The sequence below is a fragment of the Bombus bifarius genome, unplaced genomic scaffold (assembly GCF_011952205.1).
Source record: "Bombus bifarius isolate JDL3187 unplaced genomic scaffold, Bbif_JDL3187 scf7180000009243, whole genome shotgun sequence".
Classification (NCBI taxonomy): domain Eukaryota; kingdom Metazoa; phylum Arthropoda; class Insecta; order Hymenoptera; family Apidae; genus Bombus; species Bombus bifarius.
The window spans coordinates 1192025-1209079 of record NW_022884989.1 but is presented as its reverse complement, the minus strand read 5'-3'; the positions used below and the strand labels follow the sequence as shown (position 1 = coordinate 1209079).

Below are 17055 nucleotides of genomic sequence, written 5' to 3'. Positions count from 1 at the left end.
GATGTATTATCACTGGGAAACACGTTTCACGAGTCTGACCAGTCAAAAGCTGAAAGTGGCCTGCCATTTACGACAAGAAAGTTGTCAGACGTTAAAAATTAATAACGCGAACTGATTAACTGCGACTAGGAATTCTTTACTGTTGTAGTCAACTAGATAAGAACAAAGAGCCGACGTTGCAAAAGAAAAAGGAGGAACGTTAATGGCCTTCCCAACGAGGAGAACTTGACAAATGGTGGTCGACGGCGATGAAAGAACGGCTGCGTTTCGTTTCGTGGCCGCGTAACGAGTTCGGTCTTTCAGAACGGGAAAAGGGCCGACCATAAAGAACCGAGGCGATGCGGAGGACAGCTTGAATCGGGCAGCTTTTGTGACTACCTACTACCTACGCGAGCCTAAGATATATCGCGTGTCTGGAACAGTCGAGGGGAGCCAACGTGGAAATGGCAAGAGAGGGAAAATTTGCAAAACGCAACAACGTCCGCAGCCAGGATATAAATTAACATACAGCAGAACGAAAGATAAGGAACCTGAACGTTGTGGATGACAGGTTGAATCAGAAGCACGGGGATGTCGATGCTTAAAATATATTATGCTCGGCTGGAACTGAAACTCGATGAAATAGGAGCAGTGGGAAATAAATGTTACTCGATTATTGTGTAAATGTAAGACCGACTGTATTATAAAGTATCGAATACGAGTAGTAAACTGATATACATATACAAGATAAATGATGTTGGTGCTCTTGCAATTGTCAGTGCAAATTAACCAGTCCATGTGATTCGACTTTTCGCAATCATTATATTTTCAATACTAACTACCACCGAAAAAATGTAAGGGTATCAGCAAAGACACTCAAAGTCTAAATATATAATATACATCATTGTTTATAACATGAGTGTCAAAATTAATCAAAATAGTGGTCAAAAAACGCTATGCATATGGACTATAAAATAATTAATTTTGCTACCTCAAATTAATGAAATTGTTATTAAAATATAAGCGAATAAGCGAATCGTTAATTGGCCGACGTTTCAAACGAAATATCAATTCTTAGAGGTTTTTTTTTTTTTATAATTTCGTAGTAATTTCACATAGTTACTTAAGTGTCTTAATATTTATGAACAGGAATGCGCCTACGTTGAATGTAAGTAAGATTAAATTGAATGAAAATGGTGGAAAGGGAAACCGAGAGAAGAACGTTCGAGGCCCAAGAGTGAATTAATATGTATAACGTTATAAAATTACAGATATGAAGGATAAGAACGAACATTAAATTCAGACTCTGATCATTAATTTGTTAAATGTACCGTGGTTAATTGAAAATGAACGTGAATGAGAGAGCAAGAAGAAAAATTCATGGATTAACAAAATGAGAGTTCAGGAGACAAAGAATGCGGAGGACAAGTACAACATAGCGTACTGTGTTCAGTTCTGTGTTCAACCATGTGTAAAATATGTAGCGATTAACTGGAAACGACTGCATATGGAACGAAAGCAACGAGAAGGAGAATTCGCGTGCATTAATCTGTGTATGCGTAATTGAGTGAGTAAAATTGAAGCGTGAAAGCTGGAAAACATCTGTGACTGTTCTGATCGCGAGTTCCTTAAAAGTTAAATGTTTTGTACGCACATACATATATCAATGTCTGCTTCGTTCTTGGCTGTATGAATGTCAATTGCATTATATAAAAATATATTCTTCTCGGAAGCTGTTCGATTATTAGCACTTTTCGTTATTTCAAGAAATTTTAACACAGATTTCGTCTCTCGTGGTATTAAAAATATGACACAAGAATGATTAAAAATTCACTCTAAAATGAAAAACAACCATTTAGAAACAAGCGCGCGACCATTAAAAAGAATACAAATAAGAACCCGAAGACTTTTTGCAAGCGCAGTAGCAGAAACTCCACTATTCCTTCCGCTTTAATTGGAAGCATCAGCCTCGAACATGAAACTCGAGAGGCCATAAACCACAAAGTCGAAAACAAGCATCCCTAGTAAATTCAATTTCTCGAGAGCTCGTAAAAACTTCCGATCCTAAACCTGCCATCTTCTTCTTTCAAGAACTCCACGCTGCCCCACAAAGAACAATCGTCAACGACATCTGTCCTAGAGTCAGAATCGAACAGAAGGAAAAAGAAAGAAAGAAAGAAAGAGAGAGAGAAAAGGTGACTGCAATAGATAGCCGAAGGTGGACATCTTCTGTCCTTCCCTCTGAGGGTGGAAGATTTGATATCGGTTCTGAGGGGAAAGCTGAAAAAAGGGGAGGTCAAGTAGCAACCGGAGAGATACATTTGAGATAACGGCGGCGCGGCAGGCCGATGTCAAGGCGACCGTGACACGGTGAGACACGTCTCGATAAGGACGCGGAGAAAAATACAACGCGGCTGGTAAATTGCGAAGCGAAACGTCTCGAGGCTTCCTTGATCGGCTGATATATCGCGACGACGCGACGCGTGGAACGACGTGACTTGGACGCGAAGCGCGGCGATCCTTTCCAAGTCTCCTCGAGAGGAACACCTTAAATGGTGCACCGTGAACACGCCTCTTTGGTCCCTTGGTTCCTTTCCATGCAGAATACCGATTAATCGGCAATAAATAACATGCATAAACGGTGTTATCTTATTAAGATACATCAACGTCCAGTGTTTCCATTATCGTGTCGGCTTTTAACGTTCCGACTCGCTAGAATGGAGAAACCAGGCGCTCTGCTCGAGTACCAAAGAAGCCAGTTTCGTGTTTTATTACACTACACGTACACCACTTACGGTATCGTGACACACGATTCTGTGGCTTTGATAATGCGAACAGGGTTACTGAGATTACTTCTATGTACTTAGGTGGTGTTTATGTTGAACCGAGTGGATTGAGAGCTCCCAAGTGCACGTATGAGATATCAAAAGGGCGATTGTAACGTGGATGCTGATGGAAGTAAAGTAAGAAGATGAAACGGAGTACCTGACGTTTCTCGTGAAATATTTGGTTTATCAGCGAATTGAAAAGATCAATGGTATTTAGACGTTTGTTAAGACGTTCAACTAGAGAAATCAGAGGAAGGGTTGATTTAAGTTCGTATGATTAAAGATTCATTTTCAATGCGTTAAAACGTGTAGATGTGCGGCTTTACTCAGCAACTGTCTAGAAATTACACGTGATTACTTTTAATGGTTACACGGTTATTTGTGATACAATAGCTGCTACAAAAGGTGTCTACTCTTCCTTTATTTGCATAAACGTTTTACTTCCAACAACTAAATAAGGTAAAATATGACGAAGTAAGGACGGTGGTTCAGAAATGTACGATATTTTCTACAATTAAATGAAATGGATATTGTTGCACAGTGAGCAACCAAGCAGTCATATAGAACGTTGTTTTCGATATTCATTCCTGATATCGGACTGGCTTTTTTTCTACAAACAAACCCTTGCTTTCATCATATTTCTGATAGTGACATGCATGTCCAGAAATAAAGTAACTTTACTACGTATCCGCTTAAATATTTCGAACCAAGGCCAGTGCTCGATCAAAGCTGTAAAACTGTGTCATGGATGTGCCTTGGCAGCTCGAGCGTTTTCGCTCTTTTTTTCATCTCCATTTCGAAACTTTCTACCCAGGGGTATGACTTTCACGTTCCCTAGGAAACAGTGACGTACAAATTTTGGTCCTTCTTATTCCCTTACGGCGTACTTTCACTTCGTTACGTTCTATGTTAACCTTTATATTACACAGTCGTCTGAACTTGGGAAAATTTTTCAAGTGTGTAATCTTCATATACCATATTAGGTTGAAAACTGATAATAGCAGATGATAATAATAAAACGATCAAAATAAAATGATAAAAATTACAGTATGTTACGAAGCGAGCAAATGCTGAATAATTATTTTAGGTGAATATAAAGTTTCCAATCATGTTTTGTAAAATCCTACAGATTCTCGTATAATGAATTTCAAAGTATTCATAATGTCACAGAATTACAAATATTTCACAATGCCAAATACTACATGAATATGAATATTATCATTCGATAAACATTATAATCACGATCAAATTCTCGTTGACCTGTCGGACGATCATTATCATCTTCGAACTCCGGAGAGACTCGAAAGATTAAGAATACTGCAAAATTACTCGTAATTTTGGGAGGGAAAGTTCAACTGATATTTACTCAAACTTTCTTTAATCAATCAACTGAATGCTAGGTATTAAAACTATATTTAAATACACGATCGGACGTACATAAAGAGACATCGTATATACGAAATACATATGAGAAGCCTCTGTTCGAAGAACAAGTGATTGCACACTATCATGTCGGAGCTTTGTGCAACGTGCGCCATATAATTATCGTAATATGCATATCGACGAAAATAAAATTTTCCGATCCAATTTACGCGTCTACGTTACTCAGTCGTACGAAAATCTCATCTAGCCGACCATAAAACGGTGACAAAGTCCCAAAAGTAAACACACGTATACCTTGACGTGTCTCGATCCACTCCAAACTTTCCACCTGGTCTCCCGTCTGGATCTCCACCGCGGAATCTGTCGTCCACTGCCGACGCAGTGGATGTCGTGCACGGCCGTGGTTCTCGTGGCGGTGGAATCACGCGGCGAGGGATCCACCTGGGACCTTCGTGCGCCGTTTTCTAACCAAGCAGCGGCTCTTCGAACACGTCACCCTCGCATATGGAGACACGTCCGGCAGCCGCCCGGCGACTTTTCATATCCTTCGACCGTGAATTTCCCTGGACAACGATCGCCGCGAACGAGCTCCGGACACGCAGCAGGGTCGCGGCTTTTGCACGCGGCTCAATGTTGCGGGAAAAAATTATTAGAAAATGATAGAAAAAAAAAGTGTAGGGTCAAATGACAGACGAAGAGTGCCCGGAGGAAAAGAAATTTAGACAAAGGATGGAGCGACTCGCGGCTGATCCGGCTGAAGTTCGCCGATCCCCGATCAGGCTATCGATCGATCCTCGAGGCGAGACCTCGTTCACAGCGGTGGCACGATGCGCTTCCAACAGCGATCGTACGTACGGCCATCGAGAAATAACGAATCGATCGACCATGATGTGCCGCGGCTCCAAAGAAAATTTGTCGCCCGTCGAAACTCAAACCGTTCTAGAGTAAAGCGTTATCGGACTTTGTTTCGCGCTTCGGCTGCAGCCGAGTTTTTGTTCGAGCACTGTGCCCTTGTCTTTTCAGGTGATGCTATGATGCAGCACTGTTTGACCAGTTGGTCTCTTTTAGAGCGAGCAGATGCCTCTTTTGATAGCATCATTTCCTTGTAATTTTAACGTCACTTCCACATCTCCACTTTGGTTGGTGTGAATTTTCAGACGTATTTGGTTTTAACGTTAACTTCAAGTATGTTCAAAAATGTGCTGCGAGTAACTTTAGGATTAGTTGTCGTACTCGACTAATATCGTTTCGTTATTCAATGGACACTCAGTTAGAGAGCAGATCATCGAATATAACTACGTACGTATATAATCAAACCACGTTAGCGAAAACTAAGCGAAGTTTCTCTCGCTTGAACGTTTCTGATTTTAACAAGTCAATATTCTACGCGATTCGCAATTTTCCATTGGGTATTTTATAAGAAACAAAAATATTTGTCTTTACCAAAGGAACGAAGTAGTAACCGAATATTTGCGTTATAAGACAGATTTTTATTCATCGGTCTGCGAACCTTTCGTTTCCATCACGTTACACCACAAAACATGATACGCTACACTAAAATCGACACCAGTAAAAAGTGCAAAAAGGAACACGATATAGATCGACGCAATTCTATACCCACAAATTATTAGCGAGCGGCATAAGAACATATTACTTTACGGTTTCGATACAATGTCCTTTTCGTCCATTTTTTTCCTTCCCTCGGTTGAGCGAGTATTGCCTTGTCGCTTGTCGAAGGCACGGTAAAACTTCGATACACCCTGCTGCACACGGAAAACGATCCCCTTGGCTAGGGTCAACCTCCAGTCGACTATAGTCTTTTCGCTCCTTTCTAAACTCTGGTGCGCTCCCGTGACGTCACTGGATCGTGTCAGTAGGTCAGAACCTGGATACGTCGTCCGTGTGCGCTGCTGTTTGTTCAATGTACTGGGTGCTCGCAAATTGCATTACCTGACTGAAACTTTGCCAGATTGTATACAACTGTTCGACGCGTTACTTTTCTCGCGTTGTTTCCGTGTCGATAGCGAGTCAAGAAATTACCGAAATACAGAGACTGCTTAGAAACTTTGGGTTTATTTGAAGAATGTCTGGAAAGCAAATTCTTCTTCGCAGTAAGAGAAATTATTATTACAATTAACAGAGATCGTACCTAGGAAATTGTAACTGCTGTATAGCTGTATATAGTTATGCGTTGTACCTATCGAAGAAATAATATTTCTCGCATGACGTTGAAAAAAAAGCAGCACAGCATTGAGAATTAAAAATTTGTTATTAAATATTTATATGAACAACGAGTATCTGTAATGTTATGCTCGTTACAAAGAAGAATATTTTACATATACCGAAGGGAAGGAAGATAAATATTTTCTTCAAAGGAGTTCTTTACACGTTACGGACTTATATTCTTCTTCGACGTTGATTTAGCTATTGTAAGCGGAACAGTCGTTCAGCGAAACAATCGAGAAGTTTAAATTCGAGAGTGAACAGAATTTCTGCGGAGAATTGGCAGCGCAACGAAGCAGCTTGTATGATGGTAGACGTCGCGACGCTCGATTCAGTGAAATTTCACCCGAAGCATCGTTGCAATGGAAACATTGTCCTTGTATCATTCGATTATCCGAGAAGTGATACAAAGTGAATGCAACCGTAACGAAAAGAACACATAAAATAATATTTTACATGCTACGCAACAGATAAGACTCATAGTGCATTTGTACTTGCTTCTATTTTTCCTTACAAGGATTATCGTTTGAAAATTCTATTACATAATTGTATATGGTTTAAGTTGTGACTCGAGGTAACGATTGTCAGCCCTTCGTCCTCGCTCTCTACAATCGATTGTATCATATACCGATTGGAAATCTTTAATCGACAACCCTATCATTGTTCATTGTACCGACGTTCATTTATGTTTAACGTTTACAAAACCAGTTATGTTGTGTCTCGCACAAGCATGCAGTCGTGCAGACGCACAGACCGAACGTCTGATGTGTCAGACTGAACGTGACATGCAGAATCATAAGCATGGTACGTATCTTACAAAGGGACACACGTTTTTGATATCGCTCAACGCGTTACACACGTTAGTTTATTTTTAGACGTATCTACTGAAAGACGCCTGCGGGACATATTGCGTGTTTTCATATGCGCTCGATCGTTAAAATTGGCACGAGATTATCAAATCGAGTACCGACATAAAACGTGGGAGAAGCGTGAACGCTACTCACTCAAAAGCAGCCACGTCGACGCGTGTCGTTGATGTAATGCGCACGAAAAATTATATTCGTCCGATTAACCCCTTTTACGCGTCACCCTCGCCGAACGTAACGTTTTCTCCAAGATAAAGGTTAAAGTTTATCGAGTCTTTGCAACCTCGACAATTTACCGCGGTCATTAATTTCTTCCGCAACGTTGGTCCCTTGTGCAAGACAAATTTTTCTATAGTCCGCGTACGTCGATGTGTATTCCGTGCGACCACGTTACCGCGCCTTTGATCACCGTTTTTTTCCGTTGCGTTTTCTGCGATAAAGTCGCCTGAAGATCTCACGGAACAAGTTCCTCGGCTGACAACACAAATTTCCACGATAATTCAACGTCCGTCGCGTTTCTCCAAAGTTGTAGCAGGCGAACGAGATAAACAACAAATCACGAAAATTCTGCGAATCGCTCGTAAATTATTCGAAATCGCGCTGTACATGCCGAGGTCGGTCGTATCTTTATGAAATTAATACCAATAAAAGTGAAACCAAACGAAAGCTCGTCGAGAGTTTGTAACTATTTCCGTGAAATGATTTCTAAGATCGTTGCAGAGGATTTGTAGAATTGTTAAAATGAAATCTAATTTATATCGAAAGCGATCAGAATGTGCGTATAACGTGTCGTACATAAGTATTGCAATATTTGAACTTTCTTGCGCAATAATTTATCGACTAATAATATCAATGGACTAACAAATTGCGAGTTTATAATTTTTCAAGTTCACAACGAACTGGATAATCAAACTTGATCTCTAATTTGTAACATTTATGTACAGTATTTGTTTTATTACCGGGCTTATTTGCTATCACGAAAGAGAATTAGAGTCGATAGTTCGTGATTCGTAATTTGTAAAATTTCACTAATAATATTAATTCATGTATTTATAGTCTAAGGTTTTATATGAGACAATATTCTCGAAATATTTTAATAATTTCCTAATGATTTACAGGTTTACGGTTTATTTAATCCTTTGTACTTGTATATGGTGTATACGTAGTAGTGCGATAATATTAATTACCGTAAAATGAAAATTATATATTTTCCAAAATTAAGATATTACGAAATATTTATCAAACATTAATCGCTAGCGGATTCTGTCATCAGCGTTTACGCTGGATTGAAAATAACAAGCCAACTTTGTGATTGCTATATCGAAAACAGAAATATGCATTTCGACATGCAGAGAATGTTGATCATTTTTCATATTCGTTGCGTACATTCTCGCAAGAATTTCATTGTGTTCGGCTGGAGCGTGGAACCGGTCGGGCTGCCAAAAGAAAATACGTGCAAACGATGATTAATGGGCGAACATTCGATGACACGATAACGAAACTTATCGCTCGATCTTCGCACGGACGAAAGAACAGTACGCAGATCGAGAAGTTAAACTTTTGGCCTTACCACGCGTTCCTTTGATATCGTTGTATGGTGCAGATTTCATACGTTTCTAATACAGATTTCGAAAGTGACGACGTTATTACTTGAGAAATTAATACGATGTCTTTTACGAAAAGGCACGAGTACCGTTGAATGACTGTATTGCGTTTTTGAACGAAGTATCAATATGTAAGATCGTTTAAATCACATTTGCTTTTTGGGCCATTTGTGATATAAACAATGTTTGTCTCTGTGAACACGTTAGGTATTATTTTACAATTTTAGGTATTATTCGGTTTCACTTTCTTGTTTTTATTACCAGTGTGAGTATTTTTATTATTGCTGATCATTAAGTGAACGAAATTCTTAGAAATTTCAGACAGGCCGAATGATTTCTACGATAGACACAGAATCGAATATTTCTTTGTACAACTGAGACTGATTGAAATCTATTTTATAAATTATATAAAACGTTTAATATCATTTGTAGCGTTTCTTGTTCACCAAATAAATCACGAAATATCTTGCAATCCATCTGCAATAGTTTAAGGTGTCAACGTAGTGATCATTCAGATAGATATCAGCAACGTTTTACCACATCAAGACTTGCTATCTATCATTTAGTCGCAATTCTATTTCATCACTTTCATTTTCCAGCGTATATAATTCTTCTGAACAATTTTATTCGACAACCTAAATACCCAAACACATCGAAAACGTTTATACTCGCCAATTACTAAATCATCCATCATAGTGAAAGCAGTAAGCTCGGTGCAGGACTCTCTTGCACAATAATTTACCAATCATCTTTGAATTGATACGATTACTAAAATTTTACAGGTCGCGAGTCACAAGTTACCAATGTGGAGAAATTCTTTCCTATAACGGTAACGCGTTCGCAATAAGACAAAGATTTCTGAGTGAATTTTAAAAGTCATAGAAATATCTTGATCGTTCTATCCGCTGCAAAATTGTAAAATTATGAAAAACTGTTTTTGCAATAGGATCGTATAATCTATAATCGTCACTTCTCAATTCGCTAATTCTGAAATTATTACACAAGAGGGTTCAGGTAGTCAAATTCCGTCGGTTGCACCGCTGTCTCGAAAATTCCTCTGGTAATGCCACGGGACGAAACCTGCTCCCGCGAGAAGCCAACAGGCATCGATGATTACATCTTCCCAGGAAGTCGATTTGCATTGCAGATCCATGGAAAAGGGAGTTCGAGGGTACGAGCTACCGGTCGTAGAGGATCGTCGTCGTCGCCGAAATGGCGCAATGAAGATGGATGAAAACGTTCGAGCGAATGGAAATGTCGCACGGTGGAATATTATAATGTCACACTGTGATTTATCGTCGGATTTGCTGCCGTGTTTTGTGTCTCGTGCTCGTAATGGCCAATAACGCGACGATGATGCGCGCAATTATCTCGCCGTTGCCCGTACGCCGCTTCCGAAGACAAGTACCGGGATAAGAACAAAAAGACGGACAGACCTCGCCGCGGTCGCAGCACCACTGACCTTGGTCTCGACCACGTCGATCCGGTGCAGAAATTGCGCCTGGATCCCTTTCGCGTGTGCACTTTCGGATCCGAATTGCTCGACTAAATTGCGCACCAGTTATCGATGCCTCATACGCCGTCGGCGAAACCCCTTTAGGGATATGCAAGAAACGAATTATACCGTGCGAGTTGATTTTTTATGTTATTTTCGCGATTGGTAGAATTTTAGAAAGAAAGTTTCGAAGGTGATTTTGACATAGAGGTTTAAGAACCGAATTGATGTATCAAAGCACTAATAACCAGGCAATAGAATAATACGTGAAACTGGGTAAGTGCAACGTTATTAAGATTAAAAGATTTAAGTAATAAATATTGTGTAAAGTTAGAGGGAGAGAGTTACACGAGTCAGAGGCACGAAAAGTTTTCACAGTGCTAAGAAGATGGAATATTATAGCGTTAGAAGTATTTCAATTTCTTCGAACTTCGCAAAATTGTGCAATTTATATCTTTCTGAGATCGTACAACTTATATATCTATATCTGCTTGGTACGAAGCTGCAAATTAAAAATAAAAAAATTTTATGAAAGGAACTCTCATAATAATTCGCGTGAAGTTCGCGTAAAGTTGGTTAAATACGAGATTTTTCTTCGAGCTCTTAACAACGTTTATCTCCCCTAAGCACAACTATCCACGTAAGAAATCACTCGAGACTCCTGATATCGTAACACTTTTAACCACTTTATTTGACCTCTAGCCCCGCCAATAAGGATAAAACTCAGAGAGCAACTTAAACAAGATTGACTTAATAGGTTTACAATTAAGAAAGTTCCAACTCGTCTGAAAACTTCTTGACCTAATACTTCCAGGAACACATTATCTGTGAAACGATATTAAAAAGCCTCGTTCTATCTTCCCGCTAAACCTAACCCCTCACACCATATCAATCAATCCTAACAGCCTGAAACCTTAAAAAGAAATTTCGTTATCAAACACCCAATTATTTTTCCCCTCTGTAGCTCCAATCTTTCCTCCGATCGTGAGATATCGTCGTGAGATTCAACGATATTACGAGCTTCACACATCACGTTGCAATATTTTTGGTCGTTCGTGAAAAGCTCGTACGTACACAGCTCGTTGGACACCAATTTTCGACGAGCAACATTCCGATCGTTATACGCGGTCAACGTTGCACCGACATTGAACCAGTGCAATGCTGCAATGCAGGTGGACCAGCCGGTGCAGCTGGAAGATGCGTAGGCAGTTGGAGGCTGGAGCCACTGTCTACCGCAAATCTCTCGCGGCTCCCGCAGATGTTATCTTTACCGCAAGATATCCAACGATTCTGTCTCCCTTTATGCATGAGCTAGCTCGCAAGAAATCATCTCGCTCGTATGGAATAGGAGGAGACGGAGACGAAGAAACGGGCTGGGCGGAGAGTCACAGGGACAACGAGGATATAGAGAGGCCCAGTAGGGATAGAAGAAAAGCAGAACGTCGTTTCACAACCCTTTGTTCCGTGGATGCCGGATGCCCGGGCGTTGGATTATTTTTCTCACGGTGAATAATTCATCCTGACAAATGGGACGGGTGCGCGCGACCCGTCGTGGCTCGTCGTTCTGCTCCTTTTTCTAATCCGCTTTTTGTAACGTATCAATTCGAGTATTACATCGAATGACCGAGGATCGTGGCCACGAGGAGTCGCGTTAAATTTCAACGCGCGCTAGTGCAGGATTGTTAGAAATGACTCTTTGAGAATGATTCTTTAACAGGTGGTGTGTTTGTAATCTTCAGGGTGATTGAACCCTTTTCGGTCGTAATTTAAGTCCTGATTAGATTCTACCGGGATCTTTTACATTGCTTTTTGCGTTGAAATGGTAGACGATTCTTCGATACTTGAAAGTTTACTTTTATGGCAAGTTTTTGACAACTGAAATCTTTTTACTCGTATTAGTTTTTAGATGGAGGAAATTTTGTGCTCTTTTTACGTTGGAGTTTGTTTGCTAAATTATTTTCACGTATTAAACTAGCACAAGGTTGCGTTTGCATTATTTAAGAGGAATTCAATTATTCGATGATTTAAACTGGAATCTTTTGAAAATTTCTAGTAAAAATACCGAAGAAATATTACACATATTTGCGAATTACATTTACATTGATCAGTATAACAGCAGAAAATTCCCTAATAGACAGAAATGAAATTGAATTCCGCAGTTTAAAGTCAGAATCAATTTCGCAAGGACGGCCATGAATCACGGCAGTTTCAAGCAGTTTGTCTCTAATCTCCGATTTCAATTTCATCGAGAGACAGGCGAATGTACAATACTGCGGGCTAATTTAAATCAAGTTCGCGGAAAATGTTTGATCAATGAAATAAAAGTTTGATTGCGATCAGGCAACGTTTGCATCAAGAAAAAACGATTTAACAATCTTTTCTACTTAATAAACTATTTTCTGTCGATAATCCGTTGCTCTTTTCACAGAAACTTTAATAACAGAGATATCGTATCGCTTCGAATGCGAAAACGAAAAATGCTAAAGTTGTTGAAGTTGTTTTCATCCAGATCTTCCAATTTTGGTAACGATGATTTCATATTTCTCTTTGTAAGAATCTCAATGTCATATCGTGATATTTTTGCAGTATAAATCATCGTTTTAATCTTCCATATATTATGGAAGTAATGTATGTATGTAATATTCCCAAACGTGACTGTATAATTAATTAAGAAATTCCGTCGATTAAAGAGAAATAAACAGGTATTTACAAATACAAAATCGAAAATTAATTAAAAGAACTTCAACCGTATTCAGTACTCGATTTAAAAAATACACGATCTTACATACGTATGGAGCTTTGCTCGCAATTAATTAATACGTGCTTAATTTTTGTCATTTGAAGAATCCATTCCCTAAACAAAATATTCCGGATAAATACGAATATGCTGTATCACGATCAGAAAATAATATGTACGATATTATTTTCAATACTTGTCGTCTTATTTTTGGTCGAAAAACGTACTTCCGAACATTTCCTACGGAAAATTAAAAAATAACTTAATTCTGCTCATAAATCTAATAGCTAGAAAAAATCGCAAAGAAGCACACAACACAAACTCAGAACCAAAAAAAGTTGCAAAACATTTCCTTCTCCAACCATACACAGGTACGCGGACGTAGAAGCAGGTAAAAGAGATTAACAGGTAAGAGATTGAAAGGTAGACAATGGCCCAGCGTGCTCGACATTAAATCACTGGTAATTACGAGCAGCGCCACGGGCATTGTCTCCTATGTGCGCCACATTATCAGGCATCTATTCATTACGGCGGCGTAATTGCGCGTGTAAACGCGACGCCGCCAACACACGCGTCCATCTTATTACTTTCAGTTCCTTTATTATCCAGATACAAAAATCGATCGGGATGACACACGTCGGTTGCACGATGTCGCGGCCGGATCGCTCGCTTTTCCTCGCACCCGTAATTTTCTAGCGTACACGAGTTCGGTCGCGCTGCCATGGTTCCACAGGAACGCGTGACTCACGACCTACATTCGTCCCGCGTGACACCTTTTGCACGCACGCCTTTAACATTTATTGCTTGTAAATAGAGAAACTCCTGGTCTCCGCGTTCTGCGGATCTCGAAATCGATTCGCGACTCGGCAACGATGCAATAAACGCTCGATTCTCTTTCCCTCTGCTTCGATTTTTGCTTTTCGAGGAAATTGGAGTTGGAGGAAATTGTTGATTTATTGGACGGTTGAAATAACAAGATTGCGTAGATGAGTTTCGAGCCGACAAAGGTTTAGACACGATAGCCTCGATGCGGCGTCGATTGCACGCGATGTAGGATTTCTACACAGGAATAAGAAAGGTACACTAGCGTTTAAAAGTATTTCAACGCTTATACGTTTCTTTAAAATTTATCGTAAATTTATCACAAATGTATAGATCGGAAAATAAGAAACGTATTAAAGATACAAGTATTACAAATTCCTTTTTTTAATTCCGACAATTCTATATTTAAAATTTCTTGAACGCGGCATACATACTTCAACTTTCATAGTCACGCCAACAATTTCTGATATTTTGTAAATTACTAAGACCCGTCGTACTATGCAACAAAGCACGAAGTAGACGTTCCAAGCGAGTCGTGCAATCTTCAGCAACCCGAAAGCAACAGTGAATTCTAACCACATCCACGGAAATATCTTCGTAGCGCTTTCTCACCATTAGCAAATTCCTACCATTCTACATTCGCTACACCCTGTATGTAATATGTATATTACAATGATCGTGGCAACGTAAAAAATCCGAGGCATGAATCAACAAAGAGAAACGAGGAAAAAATTCCATCGCGACAACCGTACCCTTCGAGTTTCGCAATCGGTTCAGCCGGTCGTCCCATCTATCCCAAGGAACAAACAACGCGCACCATTGTGTCTCTATCCTACTGAACGTTCTTGTCGAACGCGTGCAAGGATATGTAGGTGGTTAACTGAGCGGTTGGCGGTGTATCAGGAGAGCAGACAGGTAGAAAGGGAGCGGAACAAAGCGGAACGAAGAAAGAGGTCTAAGCGAACAAACAAGAGAGGAAGGAGAGATGGGTGCGAGAGAGGACGAGGGGCGGAACGTGGAAACGAAGAGAAAGAGAGAAAGAAAGAAGGATGGTGGGGTTGGTACGAGCGACTCAAGCACGTGGAGCCTACTCCGTGTGTCTCGTTCAGTAGTGCTCTCGGTTGCCTTCGAACGATTTCGCACCGGATGTCCATCGAGCTTGTTCGACGTATCCAGCGCAGCACCTTCGGTCAAACGTAAAAAAATCGATCAAAATCATCGAGAATGTGATCCGTTCGTCGTAACTGTTACTTACACCAGACATCGTCAACGTAATCGAAGATCGAAGGCTGGTTTAGCGATGGCTTCCGTACCGAAAATTCTTCTGACGTGTGCTTTCTTTATTTTACCGACCGCCATCGCCTCCATCGAACACACGGCCAACGATCATCGCGACTTTACCAATCACAGACTCACCTGGCCGGTCTGGCCGTACCACGAGAAATTCACACGATCTCGACACGAACACGACGATAGGACTTTCCAACAACAGGGTACCGTCAACAATTGGATTCGCAACGATCTGTTCGAAAGAAGCAGCTCGACAATCGCACCACTGCAAACAACTGCGAGTGGGGTCAGACATCGCGTGGAGCAACACGTTTACGAGCAACGAACCTCGAAACCGGAGAAATTCAGCGCGGTCGCGGTTGCCGACTACACCGGCACCAGAGCCATCGCTTACGCCGGTTATCACAACAATCATCGTCACCAGCCGAGGGAAGTGGTCACACAGGGCTACCAGCATCACACGACCACTCCGGCTACTTATACCAGGCATCATCCTGGGTAAGTGAGGTCTTTGAAACTTTGCTTTTAGGCTTTTACGAGTGGTCTCGGTAGCTTCGTAGATTTACAAAAATGGATTCATTTGTCTCATACTTGTCACTGTCGGTTGATAATTGCGTTGTATCCTACGTCACTTCGTATCGTTTCAACCGTAATCTTGCGTGAACTTTAACATCCATAGGGGCAAATATGGGTAAGGAAGATCGCAGGTTTGTTAAATAAAGACGAGTACAAACCTAAATTCTTGAAATCTGAATTCCAGTTAAAAGTTAGAAGTACGATAAGATGCGAAGAGACGATGTTACTTGCGATTCTGTATATCAAATCCAAATTCTTTTTAAAGGATACATCGTTCGAATAAATTGTTTTTTATTTACTATAAATCTTAAATCTGCTTTATTATCGTATCATAGGTACAAACATAAAGAGTCACTTCTTCGAGTCATATCTAAAGTATAAATATCTTTTTCATGCAAACCAGCTGTAGGAGTTTTTTTTATACATTGATACACGATTAAAACAGCGAACGCAAATATCACTGCAAGAGATTTACGATTGGAGTTTAATTATTTTGCACCGTTATTCAATCCATCGACGCTAATAACAAACGGTTCATTCGAGATATCGTTTCTTTACGTCGTAACGTAACGATGTTCCAGTGATTTATAAGATCAAAAGAATCTCGCATCCAATCTATACACCGATAACGCATCGAACGATCATTTTTCATTCGCCTACTCAATAAAGCAAATTAAAAATTGAAAATTACAAATCGAGCATTCGAATGTATCTGCGAGAACATCTGTACAATCACAAGTGCCTTTGCTACTCTATATCTCTTCGTCATCCAGTTGATCAATTTATCGAGATGCGTTGCATTCGCATTAAGAGTAAATTACGTTTCATTTATACCCATACAAATTAGAAAACCGCTCTGTCCTTGCGCAACTAAGGTAAACATGTATTCGCGATTTACCGTTTCTCCATGCGGTGAAACAAGTATTTTTCTGCATTTCCTTCTGTTTCCGTGCTAAAACAGGATTAACTTGACGAATACGGACGTAAATCGAAGTCAACATAGGCCGTACGCGAGCCGTTCTTCGGACAGCGAATACCAAACAGGACGGGAAGCACATTTCATCGAATTGCGCAATAAAATGTCTGGCATAGTCCATTGTGTCGGACGAAACTAAAGTTACGCGTAAACTGTGCGCTAAATTTCCCAGTAACGTCGACCGATCGAAGGAGATCAATTTTCTCGGTCGAACCACCCACTTCCTGCTTGCAGAGGCCGACTTCACCCACCTTTTCGGCATAAAACGGAACGTTT

The 17055-nt window shown here is 40.3% G+C and overlaps 2 protein-coding genes across 3 annotated transcripts in view; one reads left to right on the top strand and one right to left on the bottom strand.

Moving 5' to 3' along the window:
* Positions 1 to 17055, bottom strand: part of LOC117214721 — a 35368-nt gene that overhangs the window by 4094 nt on the left and 14219 nt on the right. Inside the window, exon 1 of one of the 2 annotated variants that reach the window (XM_033460996.1) lies at positions 4485 to 5266. The exons of the other annotated variant lie outside the window; for it this stretch is intronic. The gene's annotated coding sequence lies outside the window, so the exon portion shown is untranslated. Of the gene's footprint in view, positions 1 to 4484; positions 5267 to 17055 lie in introns of those variants that run through there. 2 annotated transcript variants of the gene reach the window in all.
* LOC117214720 overlaps positions 14326 to 17055 on the top strand; it is a 28200-nt gene continuing 25470 nt past the window's right edge. The window contains exon 1 of the mRNA XM_033460994.1: positions 14326 to 15725. Coding sequence (XP_033316885.1) covers positions 14923 to 15725 — 803 coding nt within the window. The 5' untranslated portion in view covers positions 14326 to 14922. The remainder of the gene's footprint in view (positions 15726 to 17055) is intronic.